Source organism: Squalius cephalus (assembly GCF_949319135.1).
Source record: "Squalius cephalus genome assembly, chromosome: 22".
NCBI classification, from domain to species: domain Eukaryota; kingdom Metazoa; phylum Chordata; class Actinopteri; order Cypriniformes; family Leuciscidae; genus Squalius; species Squalius cephalus.
The window spans coordinates 10,856,869-10,868,770 of record NC_137143.1 but is presented as its reverse complement, the minus strand read 5'-3'; the positions used below and the strand labels follow the sequence as shown (position 1 = coordinate 10,868,770).

The 11,902-nt window shown below is 38.9% G+C and overlaps 1 protein-coding gene across 1 annotated transcript; it reads right to left on the bottom strand.

Moving 5' to 3' along the window:
* Positions 1-1,288: 1,288 nt before the first annotated feature.
* On the bottom strand, positions 1,289-11,653 carry dnase2b (deoxyribonuclease II beta). The gene is made up of 6 exons (XM_079858124.1): positions 11,420-11,653; positions 11,093-11,261; positions 10,839-10,917; positions 7,865-8,026; positions 7,566-7,763; positions 1,289-2,742 (listed from the first exon to the last, which is right to left on the bottom strand). The coding sequence occupies exons 1-6, from the start codon at positions 11,521-11,523 to the stop codon at positions 2,408-2,410; spliced, it is 1,047 nt and encodes a 348-aa protein (XP_079714250.1). The 5' UTR covers positions 11,524-11,653; the 3' UTR covers positions 1,289-2,407.
* Positions 11,654-11,902: the final 249 nt, after the last annotated feature.

Below are 11,902 nucleotides of genomic sequence, written 5' to 3'. Positions count from 1 at the left end.
GAGAGGGCCAACCAAGATTTGGAACGAGGTTTGCGATGTTTAGTGTCACAGAATCCGTCCTCTTGGAGTCAGCATATCTCATGGGTTGAGTACGTGCATAACTCATTACCAGTGTCGTCCACAGGCCTATCTCCGTTTGAGTGTAGTTTAGGGTACCAGCCACCAATTTTTCCTAGTCTGGAATCCGAAGTCGCGGTTCCCTCTGCCCACGAATTCGTCCAGGGGTGCAGAGACATCTGGAGAACGGCCAGGGAGACCCTTCTCCAGGTGGGTTTGCGCACTAAGGTCCAGGCCGATCGCCACCGGTCGAGACCTCCCGTCTACGTCGCTGGTCAAAAAGTGTGGCTTTCATCTGCTTATATTCCTCTCCGCTCCGTTTGTAGAAAATTAGCTCCTAAATTCATCGGCCCGTTTACCATCACCAAGATCCTTAGTCCGGTGACGGTCCGCCTCAAACTTCCTCCGGCGTACCGGAGAATTCACCCCGCCTTCCATGTTTCTAAAATCAAGCCAGTTTTTCGTTCAGCTATTAATCCGCCTGTCCCGGTTCCCCCACCGCCGCGAATCGTAGATGGGGAACCAACCTATTCGGTTAATCGCATCCTGGACTCAAGGCGGAGGGGACGTGGATTCCAGTACTTGGTTGACTGGGAAGGTTACGGCCCGGAGGAGAGGAGTTGGGTTCCTGCCCGGGACATATTGGATCATTCCCTTATCGATGATTACAATCGCCAGGTAGGACCCTCTGACAGCGTCAGGTGACGCTCCTAGGGGGTGGGGTAATGTCACGGTTCATGGGTTTGCTTGCTCATTCTGTGTGTACTGCGCTGATCTGATTGCCTATCAGCACCAGCTGCGCTGACGAGCGATCAGATCAGTCGCAGGTGTGTCTCGTTTATTAGTCCTATATTTAGAGCTGTCTTACTTATGTTCTGTGTCAGATCGTTTTGGGTTGCTGGCTTGTGCTGACATCTGTTCTGTGCAGTTCTGGTCCTGCTCTCGGCTTGCTCGGATCTCCTGTTTGTCGTTCTGCCTGAACTGTGGTCTGCCTGTGCTGAGGAGATTCACGACGCGTCACTTCTCTTCTACCCTGCTTGGATTCTACTCTACTGTTCTCGTGTTTCCTAGGACCTGCTGAGGGCACGTTGTTTGCCAGCCAACCTGTTTGTTTTACTGATTGTTTACAATAAACCCTATTTCGACTCGCTACTGGATCCGTTGTATGCTTCCTGACAGGTCTGGTGTTCTAACGCGGGGTGTTTCAGAAAGACATGAGTCGGATCCAGTTGCAACACAAATACATTTATTAACAAACATAAAAAAGTAAATTCAAGCACAGGCAGACGTGGGTAAAACTAGAGTAAATCTATTCATGGAGCAAGGCAACATTAAACATTAAAACATTACACTCATACCACAGCCATATCACCCTGTAGCCCAAGACTGGTTGCCCACTGAAGCTAAGCAGAGTTGAACCTGGTTAGTACCTGGATGGGGGACATCCTTGGAAAATAGGTTGCTGCTGGAAGAGGTGTTACTGAGGCCAGCAGGGGATGCTGACCCTGTGGTCTGTGTAGGTCCTGATAACCCAGTAAAGTGACGGGTCCTGACTCTCTGATCATTAAAAATCCGATGGCACTTCTTGTAAAAGAGTAGGGGTGTAACACCAGTGCTCTGGCCAAATTCCCCCCATTGGCCCTCACCAATCATGGCCTCCTAATAATCCCCATCCATTGAATTGGCTCTATCACTCTCTCTCCTCTCCACCTATAGCTGTTGTGTGGTGAGCGCACTGGTGCCGTTATACTGTGGCTGCCATCGCATCATTCAAGTGGATGCTGCACACTGGTGGTGGTTGAGGAGAGACCCCTGACATGATTGTAAAGCGCTTTGGGTGTACAGTAGTACATATGAAAGCGCTATATAAATGTCTCATCCATCCATCAATCCATCCATCTATCCATCCACCCACATAAGGACAACACTAGACACTGAACAAGGGTAGCACTGGATAATATGGGGTTAACAAGGGACAGGTAAGGGTAATGCATTGCTATGGAAACGTAACAGGCAGCTATGAAAACAAACTAAACACTAGTTTACACCAGAAAGTGAACACCAGGAATAATAGGAATTGAAAATGCACTTCAAAATAAGAGTCCTTAAACACAAAAGGGGACACAAGACAGGAATTGTAACATTTATAGTCACATATTTCATATTTTTTTTTTCTTTTCTTTTTTTTGGAGACTACCACCTCAAAAACCACCATCCCCATCTAATCAAATTTACCATTATATTTTCTTAGTAACTTTCATAATTACATCTGGGTTCAAGTCAAAACCCCTGTCATATATTAATGCATGCTCCAAAGTCCAGAGCTTGTTCAGTCTACTGAAGGTATTTTTCAGCAGTGTTTATACCTCGCCATGGCCTGACGGAAAGCTTTATAAATTATTGAGTTTTGAGAACATATTAGCCCACCACCTCTGTCAGCCTGACCACTGTCTCTGTTCAAGTCCCCCATACATATCCACTGGTCTTTGAAAGCATAGGACACACACCACTTAGAATGATCCTCATAGCTTCTGAACATCTGAGGTCCAGGGAGACAAACTCTGTTAATGTTCATCACATGCCGGGGAAGTGAGCAGTTAGAGGGGAGTTGATGTGCCTGGTGCAGCCACGATTCCACGAGCAGATCTGTCCCCAATGCTTGAGCCACCCATCCTGTGTAAATATCTGTAGAGAGTGTTAGCATTTAGCACGGAATTAGTGTCTTATTATCCTAAAACATTTTGTTTATGCTAAAATAATAGTTCAGAATAAAAATTCTGTCATTATTTACCCTCATAATGTAAGTGGTAACACTTTACTTAAAACCTTTAAATATAATGCATTATACAAGTACTTTAATGCGTTAATTATGCTTTGTAATGCACATTATAATGCATTGTATAGTCTATGTATAATAATTGAAACCACAGTTACAAAACATTATAATAATTATCTATTTAATGAACACCTTCTGACAATCAAGGAATGCAACAAGGAATCTGCAAATATTATGATGCATTTTAACTCTGGTTACAATTATTTATGAAAATATATAATGCATTATAACATATAAATACCTTTATAATTAATTACAAATAAAAGTTTTAAGTATTTAAATGTTACCTTGTAAGCCTTGCTTCAGTGAAACATAAAAGGAGAAATGTTGAAGACTGTCTGTTTTTCTTTCCTTTGCAATAGGACTGAAGCATTCATGCTTCATAAATGTATTCTAAAAGTAGTCCATGCTACTTGCTATTCTTCAAATCTACTGAAGTGGTTCAGTTTGGTTAAGATACAGACCAAAATCATAAAGACATTTTTATATTTTTGAAAGCAATCAAGGCTTCTGTTTAAGCTTGAAAGTCTCAGTTCTCATTCATGGCTATTGCATGGAAAACATAACCTCATGAGTATTAGTATTAGTTTAAAAATGTCTGTATCGATTTGTAACATGTATGTTCTGTTTTGGTTTAGTTTCATTGTGTTTTGGTTCTGTTTTCTCTGTTCTGGTTTGCCTGTGTTCCCTAGTTGGTTTCCTTGGCTGTTAATTAGTTCTACACACCTGTTCTGTTTTTATCTTGGGTATCTAAATGTGTTTACACAACACCATTTTCAACTAAAAACAAAAAACTTTTCATGTGTTTTGGACATTCATTTACACGACAACAGAGTTTTGAGGGTCTGAAAATGTAAGCTTTTGAAAATGTTTCAAAGTTCAAGGTTTTGAAAACGACACCTTTACTGTCTCCATGTAAACAACAAAAACGTGACACCATGCACATGCATATCACATGCTCAGTCTATAGGTGTGGGGTTTCTTTTTACAAAGTGAAATCGCCAACTACTGGCCTGGCATGCATAAAACAGCGTTTTTAGTCATATTTCCAGATCCGTGTGAACGGTGATCGCTTTGACAACGCTGTCATCTGTTTTGAATTCATCATCGTGGTGTTAGCATATACCCTAAGTGTAAAGTGCTGTGTTTACGTTTTCTCTTGCGATCTCCTGAGTTTTCCATTTTCTGTTGTGGATTTAATAAAGACTGTGTTTGTACTCTACTTCTTTCGTTGTGCGCATTACTACTACAACCATACGTGACACTATTAGACCTCTTATTTCATTTTTTTAAAGTGCCCCTATTATGGTATTTTAATGTCTCCTAATTTTGTTTTGGAGGTCTCCTACAACAGGTTTACATTCATCAAAAAAAAATAAAAAAATAAAAACACACTTTAATTTTCTCATAATATACATTACACATCATCATATTTTTCAATGATTCTCAAACGACTTGATGGATGAATCAGTCTCCATTACCATAACTGAACGTCAGCTCTGTCTGGAGGCTAAAGCTCAGCTATTGTACACACTACACAGTAACAATGACGTCGATTTTACCATATCAATTCGAGCGCGAGTCCGATGATGAAACATTGGAAGAACTAGTTATTCAACCCGAACCTCCATCGCAAGGACGACTTGAGCAGGAAGTTTCTCAATGATACGTCACTCAGTTTGAAGTACATTATGAGATGTTGCAACTGTAAATCCTCACCATCAGCATTAACAAGTGTATATCCATCAACAAACCAATGTATATATTTAAAAAAATTTGCGGTGCACATGCGGGAACTATATCAATATCGGTGCATATGTTCGCTCAGCACTAACGTAAATGACTGATGTAATAAACATTGGTAAAACAAATCTTGCTCCATCCTTTATCTTTACTCAAAGTAGTAAGAACGACAGACAATCTGCATTAAACAACAGTTTTAGGTAATAGTGGCCCACAGCTGCTTAGCAGAAATATTACAGTAAGACAGAAATAACGTGAGTTAGCCGTTAGCCAAAACATACACAATGTAAAACACAAAACTGCGTATTTTGAACACCAGGTAGAAAATACAGTGGGGAGAACAAGTATGTGACACGATTTTGCAAGTTTTCCTACTTACAAAGCATGTAGAGGTCTGTAATTTTTATCATAGGTACACTTCAACTGTGAGAGATGGAATCTAAAACAAAAATTCAGAAAATCACATTGTATGATTTTTAAATAATTAATTTGCATTTTATTGCATGACATAAGTATTTGATCACCTACCAACCAGTAAGAATTCCAGCTCTCACAGACCTGTTAGTTTTTCTTTAAGAAGCCCTCCTGTTCTCCACTCATTACCTGTATTAACTGTACATGTTTGAACTCGTTACCTGTATAAAAGACACCTGTCCACACTCTCAATCAAACAGACTCCAACCTCTCCACAATGGCCAAGACCAGAGAGCTGTGTAAGGACATCAGGATAAAATTGTAGACCTGCACAAGGCTGGGATGGGCTACAGGACAATAGGCAAGCAGCTTGGTGAGAAGGCAACAACTGTTGGTGCAGTTATTAGAAAATGGAAGAAGTTCAAGATGACGGTCAATCTCCCTCGGTCTGGGGCACCATGCAAGATCTCACCTCATGGGGCATCAATGATCATGAGGAAGATGAGGGATCAGCCCAGAACTACACGGCAGGACCTGGTCAATGACCTGAAGAGAGCTGGGACCACAGTCTCAAAGAAAACCATTAGTAACACACTACGCCGTCATGGATTAAAATCCTGCAGTGCACGCAAGGTCCCCCTGCTCAAGCCAGCGGATGTCCAGGCCCGTCTGAAGTTTGCCAATGACCATCTGGATGATCCAGAGGAGAAATGGGAGAAGGTCATGTGGTCTGATGAGACAAAAATAGAGCTTTTTGGTCTAAACTCCACTCGCTGTGTTTGGAGGAAGAAGAAGGATGAGTACAACCCCAAGAACACCATCCCAACCGTGAAGCATTGAGGTGGAAACATCATTCTTTGGGGATGCTTTTCTGCAAAGGGGACAGGACGACTGCACCGTATTGAGGGGAGGATGGATGGGGCCATGTATCGTAAGATCTTGGCCAACAACCTCCTTCCCTCAGTAAGAGCATTGAAGATGGGTCGTGGCTGGGTCTTCCAGCATGACAACGACCCGAAACACACAGCCAGGGCAACTAAGGAGTGGCTCCGTAAGAAGCATCTCAAGGTCCTGGAGTGGCCTAGCCAGTCTCCAGACCTGAACCCAATAGAAAATCTTTGGAGGGAGCTGAAAGTCCGTATTGCCCAGCGACAGCCCTGAAACCTGAAGGATCTGGAGAAGGTCTGTATGGATGAGTGGGCCAAAATCCCTGCAGTAGTGTGTGCAAACCTGGTCAAGAACTACAGGAAACGTATGATTTCTGTAATTGCAAACAAAGGGGTCTGTACCAAATATTAAGTTCTGCTTTTCTGATGTCAAATACTTATGTCATGCAATAAAATGCAAATTAATTACTTAAAAATCAAACAATGTGATTTTCTGGATTTTTGTTTTAGATTCCGTCACTCACGGTTGAAGAGTACATATGATAAAAATTACAGACTTCTACATGCTTTGTAAGTGGGAAAACCTGCAAAATCGGCAGTGTATCAAATACTTGTTCTCCCCACTGTATATACATCAATGATTATTCATACAGGTTGTGATTCTGAGGAGCAAGTTGGTCCAAATAAACTGGGTACTTGACCCATCTTTCTAGAGCAAGCATTTTACGAATCCCGCATTGAACTCCTGCTAGATTTGATAAGCAGTCATCAGTTAAGTGACTTTTGTGGGCAGGCGGACAGCGTACAACATAGACAGGCATTATGCAAAATTATCTTCTAGTGACGTAGAAATTGAAAGCAGTAGGATTCGATAGAAAAACGACTCGTAAAGGCGGTTCAGGGTCGATTCTTTCTGTTAGGAGACAATAACTTTATTTATCGTGCATGAAAGGGAATATTTGAAAAACCATAACAGGGGCACATTAACTTGTATCAGATTTAGCTGCAAATAATGTAAATATGCTTATGTGGTTAACTTTACACTACTGTAAGCACACTGTAGTTTAATATACAGTTAAACAACTACCATAATTAATTTTACAGTACAGTATTTTTTTTTATTCTATGGTTTGCCGTAAACTAATGTTATGACATATTATTTGTGACCAGTAAGATTGATTTTACAACAAAAGTGTTGCATTATACTTTATCTTGGATTTATTGCGTTTCCTCTTTTCAGAATTTTCTTATGTTAATTTTAAGTTTAGTTAAAATATAAAAGTATTAGATAGACCTACAGTATATGGTTTATATTGTTTATATGCAGCTTTGTTTATATGCAAATATCTTTCAACATATTTCTGTGTATAGCATTATGGTTAGTAGTAGTAAAAAAATACCATGCAACGTTGTAGTAATATACTATCTATACAAATGTATGTGAAAGAAAATAAACTTAATAAAAAATACAAAATGTTGAACTTGAGTCTTGTACATGCTTACATAATCAATGTAAATAGTTGCTTAAGCACAGTGATGTACTTTGGAATAATGTAAAGTCAGTAAACTGCTATGTTGGGCCACCGGTCTATATATGCAGAAGAGTTTTTGAATTTAAGAGCTCTCACCATCCACATAGTTGTGTGATTTGGCAAAACTGAAAAAAGTTTGTCCTCCAACTGATTTCAGCTTCTGCAGACTCCTCCTGTTTTTTAAGGCCGGTGTTTTACCATCACAAATTTGTGCCATTACAGCAATATCTTGGCGAAATGCCCCAGGGACAGAGCAGTTATACATACGTGGATTAAGATATGCTAACTGCCATGCTGTTAAGAGAGAGGAATACTTATTTCAGAATTGTGAGCACAAAAATATACCATTTTTAAAATCAAACTAATCTTATACAATAAGCATAGTATGTGCTCACATATTTGAGGGAACTGTGTATAGTTGTATGTAATACAGAGCAGAGTCTGGCCGTAGTATTTTCCTGTAGATGGGTAACTGTAATTTCTCTCTGGAAATGGAGGAAAATGAGGAACACTGTGTGTGAGCCAAAATCCCTGAGACTGGTCAAACATCAGCACTCCTGCAGAAATCATATACGGCAATACAGTTAGTCATAAATCATCATGCAGTTGGATACAAGTTTCATCATGAAACCTTGTTTATCCATAACTGATTACTCACATGGACCAAGCAAATCAGAAGCCTACTATTTTAATGTTAGAAAAACAAAAGAGAGAGCTGGAGTGAATTTGAATTTGGATTTAAGTTTTATTGGACTGAGCTGAAGTATTTTTAACGGATTTCAGCTCATGTTGCCTGGGTTTTTATTGAGTTACTTATGTTGGTTTTGAGAGTAGCTATATGCGAAGAGTAAGAATTTTTATGTCATGACAACTTCCATAGTGTTTGGCATGGTATGGATATGACGATGTGAATATGTTTGGTCTTGGTGGAAGATCTGATCTGCTATGCTGCTGCTGCAAAGCATATATGTGATTTTCTACTGCCAATACATGAATACATGAATTACCTTTAGCATACATGAATTACCAATAGCAGATCTATGCAGGTGGAGCTGAGGAAGATGGGGGGCTTCTGAAATTGTGCTGCAAACTTTTACAGCATACCCTGACCAAGTATTTGAAAGTTGAACAGCAAACTAATTCACTATACAACAGGAATCAATCAGCTCTGCCCTATAGAGAATGATGTGATTGCAAAAAGATTGAGTTAAGGACCTTTCAGTCTGGCCATCTTGAGTTTCATGACAAAACTTTGTATTCATTTATTGCAATAATGCCAACTTGCTTTATAGGGAACCGATTAGAAAATGTAAAAAGAAAAATGTCCTAAACAATTGATGATTTTGGTCACAAACACGACTTATGTTATTTTGTTATTGTGCCATAACTCTGAATGCTGGAAGAGACATCATGTCAGTTTTAGGTGACAAACACAAAATTCTAAAATTGTTTTTGGAGTCTGTAAATACACTCCTGTTCAAAGGTTTGGGGTTATGTTTTTTTTTTTTTTTCCAGTGAATACTTTTATTCAGCAATGATGATTTAAAGATAAAAAGACATTTACATTGTTACAAAATATTTCCATTTCAAATAAATGCTGTTATTTTAAACTTTCTATTCATCAAAGAATAAAAAAAAAAAAAATCATGGTTTCCACAAATATATTAAGAAGTAAAACAGTTTTTAAATTGATAATGGAACGGTGTTGTGGTTGTGCATGACAACAGAGTATAAGAACAAAAACTGTCTTTAATATAATTAACACAAAAAACACATGGGGATCGCATAGATAACAAGCAATTAAACTTATACACAAACAATACTGAACAAAGGAACTGAGGAAACACAGAGATTAAAGGGATGGTTCGGAGTAAAATCAACCTAGGGTCCTTTGCACCATGACCTTGAGTCAAACACCCCCCCCCCCCACCCCCCGTCCACCCCCCCCCCCCCCCCCCACCAGAATCTTTTTTTCCCTTGGTTGAACATTATTAAATTTAGAGCTTATTTAGAGAAATCAGCCGGATGGCTTTGAGCAGGCGTTAACGGATGCAAGGATGTATCTCGTAAATTACCTCACTAATAATGCCCAGAATGGTACCAAACTTATACAATAGAACAAATAGGTTCTGTACTCATAAAACGAGGCATTGGAAAGTTTGTAAGTACATCAGGAGTTTATTTAAATAACACTTGACTGGCGGCTCATGCTACTGCTAACCCGGACGTCGACGTCACTTCAGTGGTTTTGGAAAAGCGCATAAAAGTCCTGGCAGAAAGCGATGCATAAGGATGTATCATTGTATCATCCATTATCAAAAAAGGCTAATAGAACAACAGAAGAACAAAATCAGTAATAAACTGGCACACACTAGAGCTGTGTCCCAATTCAGAGGCTGCATCCTTCGAAGGACTCGAAGGTCGGGCAGTGTTGTTAAATGGGACGGTCTATCCTACGGAGGACTGTTCTTGTCGCCTAACAACTGTGACAAAGTGACTGTAACGTTTGTACGCGACTTTTTTTGAAAGTTACATTAAACTATCTGAAAACAAAACAAGGTTCACAAGCTGTCTAAATATGTTCACCTTGGTCCATCTCTGTATATAATAAATAGTACAAACTATATACAGTTTGATCGCATCTTAGTAAGATATACTGTAAGTCAACATTTGAACTGCTCTAAAGTTTTTATTTTATTTATTTTTTACATTTGTATCATTAGAGTAAGCTGAAACCCAATATTACATTTAAAATTGTGATTTGGCAATAAAAAAAAAAAAAAAAGATGTCGTCACTGGTGTGCAATGAATTCTGGGGTAGGCAAGGCCACCAAGGATTCATCTGTTGTATCCTGAATTTCATGTGAAACAAAGGACGCATTTAAAGGAGCCTTCGAATTGGGGCAGCCTTTGTCGCGCAGCGATGACACAATCGCCCTTCGAATGCGGCCTTTGAAGAATGCAGTCTCTGAATTGGGATGCAGCTTAGGGAACTATTTCAGGGAACATATGACAGGGGAAACAGAACAGAAACAAAAACAAAATCCTGACATAATAAAAATGAATGTTTAATAGAATGCATATTAGAAAGATTTCTAAAGGATCATGTGACACTGAAAACTAAAGTAATGGCTGCTGACAATGCAGCTTTGCCATCACAGGAATAATTTACATTCTAAAATGTTTTAAAATAGAAATCAGTTCAAACACAATGTTTATTTATTTATTTTTACTGTATTTTAGGTATAATACACTTCTTTCAACATTAACAAATCTTACCGACCCCAAATCTTTGAATGGTACTAGTGTATATATTGTATCTGTTGCCACCCTAACGCATGTTATTAGTGAGTATTCACACAAAATTACCTTTTGTATGTCCATACTTGCTTGGGTACTTCAGTTCAGGTGGCGCGTCATTGTAAAGCATATAGACTGAGCTGTTGGACTGAAAAGTAAAAGTACAGTAATCTGTGTGCAGTACTGTCATTACAGTGTTATAATGCGCAATACAGTATAACTAAAGTGAAAGAATTAAAAGATTTGAAGTGCCTCTTAATAAACATTTGAAACAATCCTTAGGAACAACAAGGAGCAATGATAGTATTCAAAGAGCTTCTTACTGTATATCCAGAGTAAAGCTGTGTCAATGTTCTGCCTAAAGCTCCTTTGCTGCTGTTGATTATATGTTTACTCATCTGAAAATCCATGACGGACGGATCCAGATACATGTAATCTACTCCACTTCCCTTAACATCCATCTTGTAAATGGGAAGTTTGTAAATAATAAACCTTTTAAAATAATATAAGAGAGTTACAATAGCAAAGAGTTGTTAAACATTGCTGTACATAACACTTTACAGAGCATAGCTAAGATTAATGTCAACAGCAACTGTCAAATGAGTTATCATAAACTAAGCCTGAACCCGAAAGCAAAGATTTGAACCTACCAGTCAACCGGCTGATCATTCTCATTTAAGCAGGATATCACTGCCTCTGAGAAACCGATCAAAAACAACAAGATACACACACAGAGTTGAAACAACATGGACATTTCAATCTGTTATTCAAAGCGAACCAAACATTTCCTGTTTAAACTACAACAGAGAATGACGTTTTCAGTCGTATTACGAGCTGAGAAATCTAAACAGCTATCCTAATTTAAGAAAGAGGAAGTTTGTCTCATGACCGATATTAGGCAGCTGTAATCTAGAGACAGAGAAGCAGTCTTAGTTTTCTCTGCATATGGAAGAGACTGGGAAAATCTGTTTGTTTAGAAATGTAGAATCAGAAATCTGACTGTTTTGAAATCTAGAATTGATCACTAAACTGTGTAAATTAATGTTAAGTACTGAGTGATTTTGTTGATAGCCTACCCCTCTAACAGGGTGAGTTTAACATTATGATGTATTATTTTGTGCATTAATTAAATT